Source organism: Festucalex cinctus, chromosome 5 (genome assembly GCF_051991245.1).
Source record: "Festucalex cinctus isolate MCC-2025b chromosome 5, RoL_Fcin_1.0, whole genome shotgun sequence".
NCBI classification, from domain to species: Eukaryota; Metazoa; Chordata; class Actinopteri; order Syngnathiformes; family Syngnathidae; genus Festucalex; species Festucalex cinctus.
The window spans coordinates 20,024,409-20,044,725 of NC_135415.1; the positions used below are offsets into that span (position 1 = coordinate 20,024,409).

General features: G+C 42.5%; 1 protein-coding gene across 2 annotated transcripts; it reads right to left on the reverse strand.

Moving 5' to 3' along the window:
• Positions 1 to 154: 154 nt before the first annotated feature.
• Positions 155 to 18,939, reverse strand: hic2 (hypermethylated in cancer 2). 2 transcript variants are annotated; one of them, XM_077522338.1, is made up of 2 exons: positions 18,782 to 18,939; positions 155 to 8,012 (listed from the first exon to the last, which is right to left on the reverse strand). In XM_077522338.1, the coding sequence occupies exon 2, from the start codon at positions 7,948 to 7,950 to the stop codon at positions 6,205 to 6,207; it is 1,746 nt and encodes a 581-aa protein (XP_077378464.1). In that variant the 5' UTR covers positions 7,951 to 8,012; positions 18,782 to 18,939; the 3' UTR covers positions 155 to 6,204. The 2 variants fall into 2 exon arrangements, with proteins under 2 accessions (XP_077378464.1, XP_077378463.1); XM_077522337.1 differs by having other exon boundaries at positions 18,774 to 18,939.
• Positions 18,940 to 20,317: the final 1,378 nt, after the last annotated feature.

Here is a 20,317-nt window from a genome sequence, read left to right on the forward strand (position 1 = left end):
AGCCCCCAAGGTAGTTAGCATTGTGTTTTCACCAAACAGTTTGGTTGGGGCCATTGCCCATTTTCCTACACGTTTGGAAGGTTTCAAGTGTGCTTTAGCAATTTGCAACAGGGGGTTACAAAAAAAATAAAAAATAAAAACACCAACCAACAGGTTTGGTTTTCAATCAAGCTTTTAATGAAAAGATTGTAAAATAACAGTTTATTTTCCTCAATGCTGTACATTAAGACTGCAAGGTTATGAATGCTGAGGTCAGCTGTAGTACACTTTCTTTATGACACTTAAGAGTTTTTGCGAGCCCCTTGGCAATGCACGGCGGCGACTCTGACCTGAATACGAGAGCTCTCTGACGAGTGAGTGGACATGAAGAGAGCCCAGCCTGGGTGCTGCCAACGATGCTGTTCAAGGGTCACGGAAATCACCTTAAATACTAATGTGTGTATGAGAGCTAGTATCGGGAAGTCTAGTCCGTTTGTGTTTGCACGAGTAGAAAGACGAGTTGTGCACACCTTTACATGAACAGTGTGTTTTGCAAGCGGGAGAGCTTTTGCTGCTTAATTATTCATCAGGAAAGGCTTAACGTACAACAGAGCTTCTTGGCCTGCAGATCCTGATCCATTATTGAGCACTTTTTCCCAAAGAAAACAAACCAATGAGGGAGCTCTAGAAGCTTCACTAACAGTTTTTAGTGGCTTGATTGTGTCTTTCTGGCTACAGCCTTAAACCGATGTAGATATCAAAATAAACCTTGGTGCTATACCTCACTATTTTGGTTTACAAATGGACGGAAAAATAACATGAGGTGTAATAGAGTACGAGAGCACATTTCTGTAAACACTGAAAGAGGTATTTTGGTGTCTCTAGTCAATGCAGGTACAGTTAAATACTGACATGTAAAATGCAACTGTGAGCTAGCAGATAACACGCCAGAGTCAAAGTTGAAAACCAGTGGTTCAGGCATATGAGAGATAAAGCAGACAATAAAGCTTAAAATGAGGTTTCACGGCATCAGGGGCCCTTTTCATTATTCTTAGGAGAGGCTTTGGTTTAGTCCGCCAGGGTAAAACACCGAAAGAGGACGGCCATGCAATCCAATCCAACAAAATGTGAACTGAAACTGTGAAACGTTTTGACCGCTTTTCCCACTGCACAGTACCGGCTCGTCTGAGCTTCTCCGAAAACCAGATGTCATTGAACGCATCTGTTGGAATGAGACACTAACAAACCACAATAACTCAGACTGATTGCATTCTATTTTTATCTTTAAATTAAAAAAAAAAAAAAAACACTGTGGCATAATACAGCAGGCACAACAGCCTGTATATCGTTATCATTTTTTTAGCCATGTATTCTCAAATAATACAAAAGTGAATCTACTCCACCAATGAGATGGCGGCAGTGGGTATAGGTCACTGGCTCAACATACTAAGACCGTCAGCTCACCAGGTACTACAAAATAAACCTTTGTAGTACTGCTTTTGTTAGAGAGAAAAAAAAAAAACATAGCAGTGGCAAGCCTAGTAGGTACCGTGTAATGGGAGAAGGGGCGTGACAGCCAACCTCCAAGTCCAGTTTTCTTCTATATAGTGTATTTTTCTTTTCTTTTTTTAAAGCTTTTGTAACACTGCATAAAGAAATGATCTTTCCACCAAACACGGGTAAGAGATGAGGTACAACTAGAGTGAGGGAGGCCGGTTGAACCGTTGCTTAAACGAGAACTGATATGAGAGCACCCCGGGTCGACCTCCAGCTTTTGAAAAACATACAAAGTGCACTTAGTAAAGCTATCTCACCCTATGGTTCTATATGGGGGAATTATTAAAAAAAAAAATAATAAAATAAAAAATAAAAAGAATCACTCTTCAACATGGAACTAAGATGTTAAAGATGCAGATGTGGCGAGTGGTGTAAGATGAGATAATATCCTGAAAATGAAAAGGAGAGTGAATGATGTGCATGTTGTTGCTTGGGTTTGGTAAGTTCAATGGCAGATGCAAGGCAACACCCAGGGAGAGCAAGTTCAAAACAAAACAAAACAAAACAATACAGTGGCCTCCAATCGCAACACACCTCATGAGGCTTTCTGTGACGTGGGTAAAAAAAAAAAATATGTCAAATAAAAACCACCCGCAGAGAATTACATGAAATAAAAACTTGATAGACATTCAGGCGAAAGTGAGAAATTGGATATTGACCATTTTCTTAAAAAAATAAAATCACAGGAAACATTACAGAATGCAGTAAATGGCTGTTTTGTGTAGCATTTTTGATTCTCAGCTTGAAATCCTCAAAAAACAAAACAAAAACTAGAGGGTCCTGCCTCCACCCCAGTCTCACACTTTGAGCAAATTATTTGCAGAGGTGAGGGCAGGACCGCAAATAAATACATTCATCACTGACAAATAGACATTTGGTAAAAGAAAAAAAAAAAAAAAAAACACTGTCAATAAGTGTTTGCACCAACTTTGTAAGGAGGCTCAGCCAGCCAGAGGTTTGTGCTACTTTGACCCACACAACACAGGTAGCTTAAAATAAAAATAAAATTAAAAAGCAAGGGAAAAAAAACAAAAAACATTCACAGTTAACACTAGCAGATCATTCTCATGTACATGCAGTGGACAAAATCAAAAGCTGCCAACAACCTGACGTAATGTTCGGGGGAAAAAAATTAAAAAGCGTGCGACCTCGCCCCCGGCCCCTCCCACAAGTGAAGAGCGCCAGAAGGCAGTCGTCAAGTGCATGTGGGCAAACACGGGTATGCACCACACGCAGCTCAAGAGCCCCACTAAACAATGCCTTTTGATAAACCCATCAAGGATGCACTGCCCGCCCCCCCAGACAGGCCAGAGGGCATGAAGGGTGGGGGGTGTTGGGGCACGGGGTCACCCCAAAAGCCAGCTGGCAGAGGGTGGGGTTAGTGCACCTAAAACCATACACACCCCTCCCCCTAATTGAATATGCAGCAAGTTGTCCCCATGCTTTTGTTTTGGCAGCAACCTCTGTGGAGCAGCAGCGAGAAAAACAAAACAAAAAACAAAAACACAACTCTGACTGGCTGGGCCTCGACTTGAGGTCTGTAAAAACTGTAAAAGTTTGTAAACAATGAGATAAATACATATGTTTCATTTTTTTTCTCTCTCTCGCTCCCCTCGAGCCACACATGGTTCCATAGTCATTCAAATGTGCTTTGGTTTAAAAAATATTTTGTGGATTTTGGGTATGAGCTTTTTTTTTTCTTAGTTCTTTGTACAACTATTCATAAACATAGTGTGTTATCAGCTAAAATGTAGACTTGTTTGAGCTGCCTCACCTTTTGTCAAGGCTCTTTGTGTTAGTTGAAATATCCCCCACCCTTATTTGTTTTTATGTATGAAACTAGTGTTTTGCTTTCTTCCCCCATAATTAAAATACAGAGAAATTGATACAATACTATGTCTTACAAATGTAGCTGAGAGCCTGCATTCACAGATGCAGAACTATCCCTGAAGTATTTGTATAGTAGTAGTTCTAGTAGTAATAGTAGTATTAGTAGGAGTAGTAGTAGTAGGTCACAGTTTGGAGTTTTCTTCGCAATGTCCCACGAGCAAGCATTCAAACGCAGCTACAGTCTCTTTTTGTTTGTTTTGCAGCAATGGCTATATGGGGGGGGGGGGGGGGGGGGAAACAAAAAACAAAACAAAAAAACATCATTTGCATGACAGACCGAGCTGCACTCCAAGTGCTAACAGGTACAAGAAGGCAATACACCGTGGACTCGATCTTACACCTGGCCTGGGGATGGATACATGTTTGTGGTTTACAGCAAGTTTTTTTTTTGTTTTGTTTGTTTGTTGTTGTTTTTTTTGTTTTGTTTTTTTTTGTTTTTTTGGGGGGGTACCAACTACGCAATTACTAGCCAACTAACATGACCAAGTAGTAACTAACATGGGAGTCCAGGATGCAGGTTGTAACTGTAGTTGCATTCCTACATGATAAATGTATAGAGACCATGACGGCAACAATGAAAAGGAAAAAGAAAAAACAAAAAAACAAAAAAAAACGCACACAAATCAACAAGACAGTTAAACCAACAACAACAAAAAAAGAGGAATGCCTATACCAAAAACTTGTAGTGAAGGTCCACAGTGTAAGTGTTAAGAGTGGATACACTGGACAGGCTTTATGAGTGGCGCCGACTACAACAATTGACGATCCAATTTCAAGCATATGCTCGCTTATGAGGTAAAGCATTGGGAGGTTAGAATAACTTAAAACCATTATGTGACATAGTTGAACATAATCAAAGACACACACACACAAAAAAAAAAAGGATCTTTCAAGGAGACGGATGAATAGCTGTCCAGTGCATCGCTGCTTCTCCCTTCTTGTTACAAGTTTTCACAAGTCTGGCTCAAAAGAAACTAACAAGCAAATTCACATTAAATTTCTGATTATAAATCCTAGATTTTTTTTCCTTTTTTTTTTAGTTTTTTTTTTTTTGGTCTGAACAGAACACGTCATCACGTTCTGTTTTTAAAGTTAGGGAATATAAAGTGATAAGGACTCTGGACATAAAGACGACAAAAAAAAAAAAAAAAAAAAAAAAAAAAGGTGGTAAAGTTCACCGGCCCACCAATCAGCACAAGCTTTCCTTTGCAAAGCACCACAACCTTCCTCCGTCTCAGAGTCAATGGCCAAAAGTCCATCTAAAGAGTGAATTTCTTTATATGGACACACAATATAATTCATAAATTTGTATTATACAGGAACAAAAGGAAAATGAAATCAAAAGTGAAATAATTTAGTATGCTATATATCTTAAGTACATCTTTTTAAAAGCTTTGGTTTGAACTTGTCTAGCAATGTTTGTTAGTTAGCTCTGTCCTCCACATTCACAAGATCTTTGGAACACACTACACATAGACCAACTAACCATTACTTGCCTTCGGAAAGACGCGACAGTACATTTTGAGGCCCGGAAAGCTATATTTGGAATAGACAACTGCTAACGAGAATATAAAAGAGATCTATGGGCATTAAAAACCTGTGTTGAGAGATGGGCAGGTTAAAGCATCAGGTGAAGATAATCTACACACTTTTTACAATTAATTACATAGGAACTTTCAACTAATCAACATATAGAGTTTGTAAGAGTAATCAGAGGTAGCGAGGTCACAAGCCCATATAAATAGACTTCTTTTTTTTCTCAAGGGGGGGAAAGCTATACAGACAAAATAAACGTACCCACTGAACATATTGTTCAATCCAAAACACCCTCTTATTAGCCCCTTTAAAACAAACAACCCCCTCCCAACCCTATCCCTCCCATCCACAAGAAAACCCAAGACCTTCCAGTTTAAACATTCACTGAAACATTATAAGTTCTTTAAGTAAAACAAGTACCTCAAAGGGGGTCCTCTTTCCCAACCAGGTTTGGTTACCGGATGCACTAACTTGTAAGAGGGGGGAAAGAGTAAATGTCCTTTACTGTCAACAGCCATGGAGAGAACTCTTTAGCATATTTATCCTCTGTTAAACTAAATCTTGACTCCTCCTGGAACATTCTATCAGTTAAAGCATGGAGATGGTCCCGAACCCAGTCACCCCTTCGTCTTACATCAAGATGCCCCATCGCTTAAAGGAAAAAGGCTATAAAGCTTGTCAGAGTTCCAAAAACTCTCTTTGCTAAATTATTGCCAGTATTGGTTTCATTGGGTTCTTTGAATCTATTTGGTCAGAATAGCGCTGGAGAGCAGAGGGGACTCGAGTTATCGCTCAGTAGACAACCAGCAAAAAGCTTTAAAAAGGTAGAGGAGAGGAAGCCTTTTGGGGGCTGGGGGATGTGGGGGTGACAAGGGCTGGACATTACATTGGTACCCACATTCACATTTATCGGCCTTGAAAGACCAAAAGCCACAAAGCTACGACGCCACAGCTTTCTGACTTTGGGCTGAGAGAAAGACAGAGATAGAGATAGCGAGAGAAAAAGAGTAAACCGTCCCTCTAGAACTCCTGAGAGGTGAGCGTATGTCACTTAAATCTGATGGTGACACAATCCTCAAACTGACATCACCGCCATCGCCCAGTATGGCAACAACGCTAACTCAGCTGGGGCGTCGTAAACCGAGCGAAATAGAACTGTGTTCAACGTGTGCATGTGCGTTTCTTTGTCAAGCGAGTGTTTCTGTTTTTTCTATTCCCAGAGTTCTTTGGCTTGATGCGTTTCTAGGAGGGCGAGGTGTGCATTCTCAGGTGACTGATGAGGTTGCGCTGTTGAGTGAACTTGCCGCCGCAGAGCTGGCATTCGTACGGCTTCTCCCCGGAGTGCACGCGCATGTGCTCTGTCAGCCGGTACTGGCGGGTGAAGCGCATGCCGCACTCCTCGCAGGCGAAGGGCTTGAGGCCGAGGTGGCTACGCATGTGGCGCGTCATGGTGCCCCTCTGGGTGAACATTTTGCCGCAGATGTTGCAAGGGAAGGGCCGGGTGAGCCAGTGACTCTTCTCGTGCTGCCGCAACGTCGCCGGGTCCTTGTAGCTCTTATTGCAAACAGTGCACTTGAAGGGGCGAGCTTCAGAGCCGAAGTTGGAGGGCCCTACGGGGGTGGATAGGTCCTCGGCCTCCTCCTCGTCTTCCTCCTTTACATAGGTCCCCACTTCTTCTTTGATGTACAGCTCGTCTTCTGTGTGCGTCTCCACGTGAGCGTTGAGCTGCTCCGAACTAGGGAAGCCTTTCCCGCAGGGAATGCACACGTAGAGGTTGTCTCCGAATGCTGGCTCGAAACCTTCCTGGCGGTACACGTAGTTGGCGTTCTGGTGCCCCGCGCCTGCTCCCCCTCCGCCCCCTGCGCTCTCTCCGTCGCTCTGACCGCTCTCTTCGCTGTGATCCTGGCCGTTTTCTCCTCCTTCGTCCTCGTCTTTGCACTGGAGGTTTGGGTCGTTGTTGAAGCTGCCAGCACTGCCCCCGCCGGGTCGGCCATCTTTGGGCCCCACTATCACCCCGTTAACTAGTGGCCTGTCGTGATCTTCAGACTTCAACCCAGACGCCTCCTTCTTGGGCCATTCATTCTTGCGCCCACCCTGCCGATACTTCTTGTGGGGTGGGGGTCCGTCGTGCTGGGTGTTCTCGGCTTTGGAAGTGCAGTTGAGCTCAGCGGTGTCAGAGCTGCAAATGTCTGCATTGGGGAGAGTGGTCGAAGAGTCATCCAGTGAGGCACTGTTGGTAGTGGATACTGAGGCAGATTGAGGGGATTCTTGGGAGTTGCTGTGAGGGCTCAGGGCGTCTGTGACTGTGCCAGCAGAGGGTGGGCTCTTTTTGGTCAGGTCTAGCCCCAGATCGGGCTCACCCGCACTTCCACCGCTGCTGAGGTTACCATTAGTGCTTCCGTTTCCCGCACTGCCGTTCCTTCCGGAGCTGCCGATATACATTTCGTCGTCAGATAGTTTGTCTCGAAGGCCTTCATCTGGCTGTGGCTGGTCGGTGTCTGAAGGGGTGGGATGATAGTGGTTGTTGGGCCCAGCAGGCGTGGAAGAGGAAAGGCGCTGGTTATTGAGGCGTAAGCGGCTAAGGGGGCCAGGGGTGGAAGGTTTACCGGGCAGGGGTTTCCCACCGCTGCGCTTGAGCTTCTTTCGGCACAGGGCAGCGAGGTCGTGGAGCTGGAGGTAGCTGGCTGCAGTTAAGAGGGCACTGAAATTCTGCTCACTACCCTGGTCCGACGAGGAGAGCAGCTTACCGGTGTAGATGAAGTCCAGAACTTGCCTGAACACAGAGGGGTTGACCATCTCTGTGTCGAGGTTAATGAGGTTATCATGGAGGACCAAAGACTTGAAGTAGATGCTGCTCGCCGCCAGGATGTTCTTGTGGGCACGGAAGAGTGCATTCTCCACCACGATGATGACATCGCACAGGAAGCCCTTGGCTCTCTGTTGGTTGAGTTGCAGCAGCAGTTGTTTGGCATGATTTGGCAGTTCCATTTCCACCTTCCTTCTTTCCTTCAGTCTCGCTCGCTCTCTTCCTACACCAACGCCACCTGAAGCTGTAAAGACAAAGAACAAAAGGGGATGAGTTTGCAGTTTCTAATAGCCACACTTTTGCAGAAAATGGAAAAGGTACTATCAAGTTCTAGATGAAGATCAGACCAATCAAGCACAATGTTGCATTTTGAAGGTAGGTTTAAGATTCAACCACTCTCAAAATGTTTGTGAAAGTAAAATCTCGGATTCACACTTCTTTTCTTGGCTCGTGCCCAACCCCTCCATAAAATTGCCTTTTGTGCAATCCAACAAACATAGAAACGGCCATCAAACCTCTTGAAGGTGAAAACAGAGCTGGTGCCTTTGAACCAACAATAAACCACAACGTGTGATTGCCGTTCCTGTGAGTACATCCATATAAGCTTTAAGCTCTCGCAGGGACATTGGCCAAATGTGCCACATAATCACATGTCAGCTTAGAAACAAGAAACCTCCTGCTCCCAGCTTGCATTTAAAACAAATTGCAACCCTGGATAGATCAAATTCTGGTTGTACATTTTGCCACTGTTCTGGCACAAAGGCCAAAGGGGTGGAGAGAAAAAGGATAAAGTAACTAAGTTCCTAAGAAGGTACCTCCTCTAGGCTTCTCTTCCCTCTCTCAGCCGAGATAACTGGTTTCAGTGGGATGCCCTCTTTGGAAACTCATCACACCCTACTCTCCATTAGGTCATGGTAATGTCAGCTCTGCCCCATTGTCTGGGTGTGGGGGTCGGTGGCATAGCAGGACCGGGGGGAGGGATTAGGTGACACTTGAGCAGGTAAAACTACACAGGAGCTGGGCCAAGGAGGAGGGTGGAGGGTGTGGCTCAAAGACAAGGACGGCACCACCTGATCCTACAGCGAGGCGCTCCCTCATTTATAGAATTAGGACAACTCTTTCGCTTTTAACCTACAATACAGCTATGCTCAGTTTCTAGTGTGGTGCTGAACACAAATTTAAATGGATGCAATAGATTAAAAGACCAACAGGAAACAAGGTACCATGTGTACATATCAAATTGTACAGTTTGTTTTTTTGTGACATGAAAACACTGAAGCACAATTTAACGCACAATTTACTCGTCACTGGGTAACACCTCTTATATCTTACAACTCTTATACGTTAATTAGATAATTAACCACATCATTGGCAACTAATGGAGGTATAAGAACCCAGATCAGAATGTCTATAAGAAGTCTCAACTGTTACATTTTGTACGGATGCAATTTTGGCCTGCACTGATGCCAGGTTACTTTGAATTTTCATTTAACCCGGTGGATCCTGGGATGCAACTCCCATGATGAACTGCTGTAAAATGCTCAATCTAAAAACAGCTGAAAGAGCTTTTTTTATACATGCCATGCCAATAGTTGACATCATTAGTTTTCACTTTACAGTGAAACAAAACGCACAAACTGCTTGTCCTTCCAGGAATACAGGTCTTAGCAAAAACAGTTAACTACCCATTTTTAGCGAAAAATGGCCTCTTAGTCAGTTATGTGTCGTGTCAAGACAAACTGCATCACAATCATCTTATGGGGCTCTTGACCTGGCAGGCACTCAATGTACGGTATTCCAATCCTGTGCAAACACAACACAAAAGATTTGTTAGCCCAGGATTGGAACACAACTTCAATGTAACAGGAATTGTTAACTGTGTCTGGCTCTGTTAGAACAGTTGGCCTGGCTGATACAAATCAGCTGAAGTGATCATTATAGACCAGGTCCAAGCCTGGGCTTGCCTCTTCTGCTTTGACACTTTTACTCATGGTCTTCACCCCCTCCCCCATCTCTCGCTGCTTCTCTATCTCTCATCTAGCCTCCCAACCTTCACGGGTCTCCCAGAAGGCATACAGACATAGCACAGCTAGAGTTCAAACTCCCCAACAGGCATCATAACGTGCCACTGGTGAAAATACAATATAACACAGATCTGCAGTTTATTGCCCGATGTGCTAACTGGTCATATGGCAATGACCACTTCGGGCAATGATGGAGGAATGAAAGACCTGTTTCCCTGATGCCAACCAGGAAGCCTCACAGTATAATCACTCAAGCATCTAGCTTAACGCTTACACCTCAGCAGGCTTTATGGGTGGCGGCATTGAGGGGCTATTCCACCAAACATACATAAAAGGAGCCTAGGACTAGCATACAGAAGACCGGGGGGACCTCCCCCACCCTCCCTCATTTTCTCATCCCTCGGTCTTCCCCCAACCCCATCACCCACATGGCTACCAGCTCCCCCTGGCCCCTCCGGTGCTGTGCTGTGCTCTGCCGGCTGGATTCCAGGGAGCTGCTAATGGATTACGGCTGATCTATATGCAGCAAGGATGAGACACGTGTAGGCATAGCGCCTCTTCCTTTGGTGATGCCCAAGACAACAGGCTTAATACCAGAGGAGGTGGGGGTTGCCAATAGACTTGCACCTTTATTACTGCTCCATCTGTGAGCCGGCCAGGTAGCTAGGTAGTGTTATTTATTGCCTATATCTCTAAACACAGATGTTACAAACTCCTGGATGGATCAAAGTATTGACTGAAATGTTGAACCTAGATTAATAACCACAGTTGGAAATGGTTGCATAATTGGTGGTGGGTCTCCAGCAGGGTTAATTCCTGCATTTTCTAATCCCCCTGCTAAAAGGCATGATGTGTCCTGGCAGAGAAGCTGAGAGATGTCAAGATAGCTGGGCAGGAGGGCCTAAAGGAATTATTGACCCTTAAGAAACAAGACGTGCTCTGGCCAAACACAGCCCCACATACCAAGTGAAGCCAGTTCAGGGGGGCTTTGAGTGGAGACCAGGGTAGACGTTGCCCTTCAAGCCCCAGCCAGAGGATCAGTTTACCTTGCCTGCAGTTTTGACCTTTTCAAAAAAGGCCGTGACTTAATGATAGAGGGGCAGCCTCACTCTAAAAACTCTTAAGCACCCCACTGCTTTGCCTCAACCTTGACTTCTTCCAGGTATCTACTCTTAGGTTAACCGCGGTGTTTGCCCAGACTTGACAAACATGATCAGGGGGAAGAAAAAAAAAAAAGATCAGGCATCTGAGAAAAAACAAAAACAGAACAGCAATTTGAAGAGCGTAAAATAATATAATATCTCAGTTATGACTGGTTAGACCAGAGATTTGAGTGATTATTAGCTTTGAATTCATTGAGTCCATATACTTGACAAAGATTTTGGCATTAAAAAAATAAATAAATAAATAAATAAATTCTTCTTTTTACCCCAACCGCCAAAACATCCTGAAAACAACATACACTGTAGGTGTAATACATTTTCAGTTAGAAACAGTATCCTGTAAAAAGCCCTTTAGGGCTTGCTTTCTGTTGTGGCATCCACTTTTTCCCCATAGAGGCTAAGGATTAAAAGGAGAGCACTGCAGCAACCTTCATACGGTGAAGGTGACGGATGGAGCAGTGGGCTGTGGCACTAATCTTCAGAACAGAGGACCGGGAGCCTGGCGAAAGGGCAGAGGTGAGGCAAAGTCCTGTGGCGCAATAACAAAACACACCCTACTACTGCGAAAGGTCATCTGCTTACAGCCAATAGAAAGGATGACAGGCCTGAATTAAATAATAATAATAATAATAATAATAATAATAATAATAATAATAATTAAAAAAAAAAAAAAAAGACTCAACTTTACAGTGGGGGCTAAGCCTTCACTTCTTTTAGCAACAAACAGTGACTGGAAAACACTGCACTGTGGTACATTGGGCAGGTGATAAGAAGGTAAGACACTGATGTGCAGTGGAAGACAAAAAGGAAAAACAGCCTATCAAAGCACACATGTACAGGCCCTCAATACGCACACACACAAACATGGAGACAGTGCACTTCAAAACATGCACACACACCCAGAGAGTATTGCTGGTGGGCAGAGCGAGTAGGGGGAAGGGTTAGGGGGATGGTACAAAGTCAGTTGGAAATACAAACAGTGAGCAACCACCTCTGAGCCATTTCAACATGGCCGACAGTGGGCTGCATGGGTAAGGCGGATCCAAGATAGACTATGCATGGCACTGCAGCAATTAACAGGGTTTCAATTCTCTCACTCGCTCCCTCGTGAGTGAAAGGAAAGCTCACAACAAGGAGATTAAAGACAGAAACTGAGCGTTGCCCATTTTCAAACATCCTCTCACTTAGGTTTCCTTACACCTGCGCAATATGTGCTGCGTCAGGCAGAAATCCACATCTACGATAGGTTTAAGAAGATTCTGTTAATCCCACAGCATCCATGATGTATAATCATTGCAGCTGAAGCAAAAGTGCAAATATTTTGAAATAAGTCCTTTGATTGCCAACATCAAGGTAGCACAATAAATAATGGGTTAATGATCAGAAATTTTGAGTCTTGCCGACTGAAGTCAGGCCCAGTTTATATTGGCGTCACAAACTGTTTTCACCAGAGTCAATACAGTGTCATCCTTAAATCATGTTCAATCGCTAATTAAGAAAAAAAAAAACCATCTCTAATTACACTGACTTACGGTGCCCATTGCCATCGTTGGCGTCTAGTAGCTAGCTAGCAGCTAAAAGAGTGCCCCACACAGGATGGTAAGTGCAGTCTGACTACTTTTCAAAGGCAGTTTAATAAGCAAATATGATAACTTGCTGACAGCCTGGCACGATTGAAAAATTTCCTTCTGATCAATTTCTGAATTCTTGAAGCTTACTCAACTGTGCTGTTTTAGCCGGCAAAAATCACTGTTTTGGTTCTAACGTTACTTTGCCCCATAGCTCAATATTTCTAGTGAAGAAAATACATTTTGCTAGTATTCATAGTTTAAATTTAAGTACAGTAAAATGCTGTTTGTCTGAGAACAAAAACCAGTCGGTCATTCATTATTAAGTGAAATTGTTTTCTCTTCTGTACAGTATTCATCATTGTTCTTTATTTAAACAAAAAAAAACATGTTTTATTTAATATTTTTATCTGAATACACGGTTATTCAATACAATTTTCACTATGATTTCTGTGAATACCAAAATATTCGATAGCTGCACCCCAAGCAGTAACATTTACAAACATGACAGAAGTTTACATCATACCATCAAAACATTAAAAACTATAACTAATAATGCAACATTGCTACAGGGTTCTGTCACTGTGTGAAGCAGTCCTTTTAAGCTTTTAATGGTGCAATAAAGTAATAACTACTCTTTACTATCATACACACAGATATGTAACTGTGTAAGACTGTCTATGTCTACATGTACAATTTATATCATGGCAGGGTCCTACATCAAGCTTTTTTGGGTGATGACCCTGTCGGGCCAACATAAGCCATGTTGCCCGGCCAGAACCAGCATTGACCATGTATATTCATGACATAATGCAATATGTTTCAATGATGATTTCATATTTATCTTTAAACTGTATTATTTAACCAAAACCAACTCCTGTCATTTATGATCAGAGGTCCTTTCAATCAGAATTTTCTGTTTAATACTATAAACTGGTGAGCAAACAAGAAGAGAAAGCCATACCATTTTATTGATCCACATACCACAGTATATTGCTTTAAACACATCTTGAGAGAATGTGATTTAATGCAGAGACTTGAGACACTGTTTAATTTGAAGAATTGTGGTTCCACAGAGAACATATACAAACTATTGGTTTTCTTAAACAACAACAACACTACAAGTACACTTGACTCTGTAAAACACCTGATTCACAGCATCTATGGGAAAACTTAACTGATTTGATTCCAGTGGCAATATGCAGGAGAGAGAATGTAATCTGATTGTTGGATATAAATGCCAGTGTGGAGTGAGGAGATACTACCCCCAGTGGTGCATGCCTGAAGAGGGAAACGCATGCATTACAGTATCTCCACTGCGGGTAGGGTCAAAGCCTTCCAATTAAGACTCATTTTATGTGTCAGGCAGTTCATCCGTGTTGCAGACAAACAAGTCCTACCCAGGGTGCAATGGAATGAAAGGAGCCCCATCCATTTCATCACAGGAGGGGGGCCAATGGCCGCTGCGCACCCCATATGTGCTAGTGTTGTGTAGCCAGGGAAGAAAAGGGAAAGCTCCATCTCGCACATGGCACATCTACAAGTCTATTCAACTTTAGACGTACCAGCGATTATGTATAAAACAAGTTTGTTCGCACACAGATAAAGGATGAACCGATGAAGATTTATTTCTGCATATTTTTTTTGCAAATTACAAAGATTAAACTTCTAAAGCCTTCAAAACAATGCCCTTAAACAGACAGTTAATTAATGTATGGACTCTAGAAATTACCGGTATGTTGAGTTTACTGACAGGAAGCAAACACACAAAATTACTAATGACTGAAAGTAGTACACACCCAGACATTCAACCTTGGCGCACATATACACACGCTAACTCACATAAAGTACATTAGAGTCCTAGTTCCAATTGATTCAATCCAATTTGTGTTGCCACTATCCAGAATTCATATGGCGAATTAAAAAAAAAAAGAGATGATCGAAACTGGCTTCCTCCATGTAAGTGACACGGGCTGTGAAGCATTTGTGTGTGTTGGATGTGTCATGTGTGTGTGTGTGTGTGTGTGTGTGTGTGTTTGTGTGTGTGTGTGTTGCGGGCGGGGTCGATATATCGATACATGGTTTTATGTATTGATATTGGGATATGAAGGCGTATCGATACGATATCGATATTTTGAACCCAGCTCTAATATGCATTAAACTCCAAATGCAGTGCAATGCTGGAGGACACAGGACTTACTTCATGAACCAAAAATAGTTCTATTTATATATATTAATGTACAGGCAGTATAACAGAATGATTAGTCTTAGCAGTAACACAGTTGTCCGGATTTGGTCACATGATCAGAATTCGGGGATTATTTATGGCAAATATGAAGCCTCCTTTTCAAAGTGTAGTCAAGTCAACAATAACTTAAAAACAAAAACAACAACAACAACAACAACAACAACTTAGCATGACACATGTGCTTCTATACTACTGTGTTTAAAAATAAAATGGATTGTGTTCAATAAAGAAAAATGCTATTTTTATCTATCCAAATCTATCCAAATATATAAGCTACTATTCATGTTTAATATCATTGATGATACTGCAACATTTTTTTGCTCAGTGCTCACGGTTTCATACCATCAGAATCTAATATCAGCCCATATCTACCTTCAGCACTGCTAAAAAGATTTTGTTTACTTGGTCTAAAACACTGCTGCACAAGACCATGCAAGTAAAACAATTGACATAATTTTAATGCATGCCCTTGTGATAGGACATGCCCAGTCTCAAATGTATTAACAGAAGCATGGTGCAAAAATGCCCCCCCCCCACACACACACACGCGCACACACACTTAAAAAAACAACAACAACCTTACATTGGGGCATTAAGGACTCAAAGTAACACTATATGTCCTTATCTGCAGTTTGCTGCTGGCATTATTCAATCTACACTGATTTGGTTAAACGGAACTATCAGAACTAAATCATGCCTGCTAGTAGCACATCGTGGTAGTGTAGTATCTCTCTGTCTGTGAGGAAGTAAAGCAATCAACTACTCAGTAACCATATGATTGGTATGATAAAGTGACTCTGTTCTTAGAAGAATGAAGTTTGTAGGTGAGATAAGGTTGTCCAGATCCCCCAAACACAGCACGCTAACATGACCTGAAGCTAACTACTTTGGCTATAGACAGAGAGCATGATAGGTAAGGAAAGGTCTTCTTTGCATTATTTTTCCCCCTTCTTCTTCTTCTTCTTTCAAATAAACACAGCTACCACTTCCAACTCCACCTTTCAAAACTAGCATAACGTTTTGGAAGAAATCAATTCCAAAGACTGATTTTTCTTCTTAAAGAAGCAGCAACAACTGAACGAATCAAACTGTCCTCCAACAGACCGTGCAGAACACGCATGTCTTGTATGGACGCAAGGGTCCAGCCGAGAAGTCCTTGAACGCATGTCAGCAAAACAAATAGCCCAAGTAACCTTCTTAATGCATTGTGCTGCCTATACACACCACTGTAAGCCATGATCACAATGCACACAGGCCACTGTGTGTGTGTTAAGAGGGGGGTAGAAGATCAGGCGCACACAGGCCTCAAATTAACCTCCAGGCCCCACTTTGTAGTCCACAGTGATCAGTTCAGCTTGTCACACTGAACAGTTGACTCATCTTGAGCAGATGCAATAGCCTAACTTGACGCTTAAAAGTACATCTGCCGACAATTTTACAGCTGCACCGCACAGATGTTTGGCCCTGGCGGTAAAATGACAGGTTGTCAAGAAAAAAAAAAAGAAAAAAAAAAAAAAACAGCCATAGAAAGCACAGCTCCAACTGTTTTTTTTTTTTTAAAACTCATTTTATGTTCATCTTCACTGTGGCTGAGGTGCCACATCGATTTAAGCGTCTCAAAGGAGGAAGAGTCAGATTAAATGCAACACAGGCGGTGTGCGTCCAACCAGCATTTGCAGATATGCTGATTTGTTTTAAATTTGATGCTCTCTTTGCAAATAAAAGAGACATAATAAACAAAATGTGTGCGTCCAGTGGCCACTGTTAATGTTACAGCGTAACTAAATGCTGGAGGCAAAGCGGGAAGTTTACCATCCCCAGCAGCTTGACAAGCCTTCGCAAATTAAAATCATATAGGCAAAATGTATTCCATTCGTTCGCCTTGTCACGCCTTGAACAGCATAATAAAACAACTTGCTCTGCCAGTTTTAGCCTGGCCTAGGGAGTGGACTGCAATTGTGAAAGGGTAGAAGCAACGTTAATTAGTCTAGGGCTGCAACTATGGAATATACTTTTAGAATCAATGATTATACTGTTAATCCCAATGATGAATTGAGCGGATAAAACTTGATTCTGTTTTTATTAAACATGTGCATGTGAGGTGCAGGTATTACTGTTGTCCACTCGGGGTCAGCATTCTCACCTGCCAGACTATCTATGACTTTGACTGTGTGTGGCTTTAAAAGGTCAGGCCTGGCATGGCGAGTAAATGGATGATTGTTAGCCGGTCTGCGTGTTGAGTGCCTGGGCATTAGTTGTGGTTATAGCATTGTTGCCATTTGTTCAAAGGTGAATGAAAAAGCACTGGCAGCTGTGTCTGAACTAGCCTACGTGCAAGGAGGGATTCCAGTACATTCTAACTAGCTAACTAAATTAGCTAACCTCGTACCTTGTCTTAACAAACTTTATTTTTTGTGTTAAAGACTGCAGTAATATTAGTCAGTTTTGAAAAATTATCCCTCCAAATATTTGACTTTGACCTTTTTGTAATGAAGTTATTTGATTAGTCATTGCAGAAGCAAAATGTAAAGTCACAACAAATAGCTAAAAGCAACAAGCAGTGTTAATAGTATCGCCTCAGTCATTTACTTCCAGTCACAATATCTATTTTTTAAAAATGAATGTGCTTGCTAAAAGCAGTTTATTTAATTTTTTTTAGATTCTTGATTATCCAGATCATGGCAATCTTAATTTAGAGTTAACTGGATACTTGTTGAATTGTAGGCTCTTGTTTTCTCGAAACGATTTCCAAAATGACTTGAGCAATCATTATCTATTAGGCAAACGTTAAGTTAGCACACTCATGTACAAAACAACGCTAAATGTGCCAGTTCAGTGTATAATGCATAGAAACAAAACACCTACTTGATCAAATGGGTTTGAAATACAAAAGACGGTTTGCTTCTACAGAACTACAAATTAATTCCACAGAAATATGGTTGACTATTTCTGTGGTTCAAGTCACAGTGTGGTTGAGCCCTCAGGTGTGATCAAGCTGTATGTGTGGCGTAATCCTCGGCAGCCAAAACTGGAAAATGCACTTTAGCATTATGCTACAAAACGGCTAAAAAACAAGTTTGTTACACAAAAACAAGAGCCAGTCAAGGGAACCTACATTACTGACATTCCTATGCCTTTTTATCTCCATGCCCCTTGGTACTTTTAGCAACACAAATCACCCGAGAATTCAAACAGTTCAGCTGAGAGGAAAATGGTTCAACGAATGAGGTGTATGGGGTTTGAATTAGATATAGATCTACTAGCCTGACTTAAATGCATTAAATGCAGAATAGAACCGCTGCTTGGGGAACAAACCAAAGATGGGCGAGATGAGCTTGCTGTCCATCCACAAATCGCTTTAATTGACCCTACGCTGCACAAAAGGTGGGGATTAACCTGAATATAAACAATGCACGTTGCGCCATACGTTCAGCATCGGCTGCTACAGCTCGGTGAACAAATCGCGTCACTTGCGTAGAATCAGCACAATATTGGTTCGATTTCGTCATCAAGAGTGAGATGACAGGAGTCAATGAGCAGATTGTAAGCGTAAATGTTACATTAAGACAGTGTTGTAAACGTAGTGTAATAAAAACGAGAGGAAAAATAAGATGCGTCGTTCTGCCAGCCTGGTGATGATTGGGTCCACCGGCCAGGGGGGAGGCATCGTTTGCGAACCCACCGTGCCAACATAAACCGCAACATTTGCACAGCCATTCTTGTTACGGTTTTTTTTTCTTTGTAAAGGAGACAATAAATGATATATATAGGTTTCGGCATTAAGAAAGCCTGCAACAAGAAGCCAGAATCGGCACCACCGTATGTATAGTCCCCTTTTTTTGTTGGCACGCCGTAGAAAAAAAAAAAAACGCCATAACCCACCAAACGGAGGAACCCCCCTCGCTCCCCACACACAAAAGCAGCCATTTTCACAAGCACAACGACACACATTTAGATGGGGGGGAAAAAAGAAAGAAAAAAAAAAGAGTCGTTTCAAATTACCTTCTTACATTGGTAGGGTGGTTCTCAAGCGTTCTTTACCATCCTCTTGCTCATCTCACAGCCTTCAGGACGCCATGTTGCAAGCTTATGACGTTACGCTTCCTCACCCCTGACCCACATTTGAATAGGAACCATCCCGGAGTACAGCGCTCGAGAGAAACACAGCTCAGCCCACTGTGGGAGGGTTCGGAATACGAACGCCGGCCCCGCGGCCCGCCCCTCCCCGCTCTCTCACTGGAAGTGGCAGCAGCGGTACCTGCAAAGGTGGGAGACGGATGCCCACTCCAAAAAGTCGCAAGGCAGAAATGTTCCCTAGTGAGCCCATAAAATGGCACCAAAACCTCCCAATTACAAAACGAGGTCCGAACTGAATTATGCCGAATTATTATTTTCCCAGTCAGATAATGGTCAATCAGAATTAGGCTAAACGTACAGCATAAGCATTGTAGCCTCGAGTACTTTCTTACTTTTCACTTTCTGGGTGATACTATGTGACCTTCTAGGTCAGAAGAGTGAGAGCTAAATCAAGGAGAATTGTTGGGTTGGGGGTCAGAAAGTGGGCACCAGATGTGCGGAAGCGGGGTTATTTATTGGCTCCTCCTCTTAGCACAGAAGCCCCCTAGTTTGCCTCTTACAAACTCTTGTTAATAACACAATCTGGCTGGTCTGTAATAATGATAAAGTTTCCATGAACGTGGAACATAAATTACTTGCGATGTGTTCAAAATCAGCAACGATTTCGCATGGAATATAGGCAGTTACTCGGTAGAGGATGGATGGCGTTCTGTCAAAGCACTCTACTGACACCAGCTGGCCGCCGAGGAAACTGCAACTGCAATTTCCAAATACAGTACTGCCGCGAAAGATACATTTTCTTGCCATTTCTTTTCCCCCCATGCTTGTCCTTCAGCGTTGTTTCCAAATTTTAATTGATACTTTAATCACACCACTAAACAAAAATATCACAAAAAGTATTCATCTCAATTCCCTCGCAAACTGTTTTACCCTGTGTGAAATCTGGGTGTTTTATTGAACATAAATGATATATTCTGTTTTAGTGATGCCAACAGATTTTCTATCGGAGCCCATCCCATTTTGGTACGATAGAGGCGGTACACTCACTTTCATACCGTCGCTGTGGGCCTGCATGCAAGTCAGGCAAGTAAATGTGAATTTCATTATTTTATTTGTGGTGAATATTTACATTCACAGCCCCGCCCCCAAACCAGAAAGGAACTACAAAATGCATTTTTTCTGTCTAATTTCACCAGTCAATAGCAAATTTTAATCAGAATGTGACATGTCCCTTACAGCATTTTTTTTTTCTAGAAAAAAACGAGGGGAGGTTCAGAATCAATGCTAAAACTTTATCTGATTTTTTTTTTTTTTTTTTTTTTTACTTTCACCTCAGATTAATACGTGTGTAGAATTTAGTGCCATCGTGGTCAACAAATAGAATGTAATGACCTAAGTTTCTATGGTGCCTCAGAGACCACACTTTGCAGGAAGATGGCGGCGAAACATGTCAGCCTCCTGTACGGTGC

Coding starts and splice junctions, on each gene's coding strand:
- hic2 (XM_077522338.1), bottom strand. CDS start 7,950: ATGGAACTGCCAAATCATGCCAAACAACTGCTGCTGCAACTCAACCAA.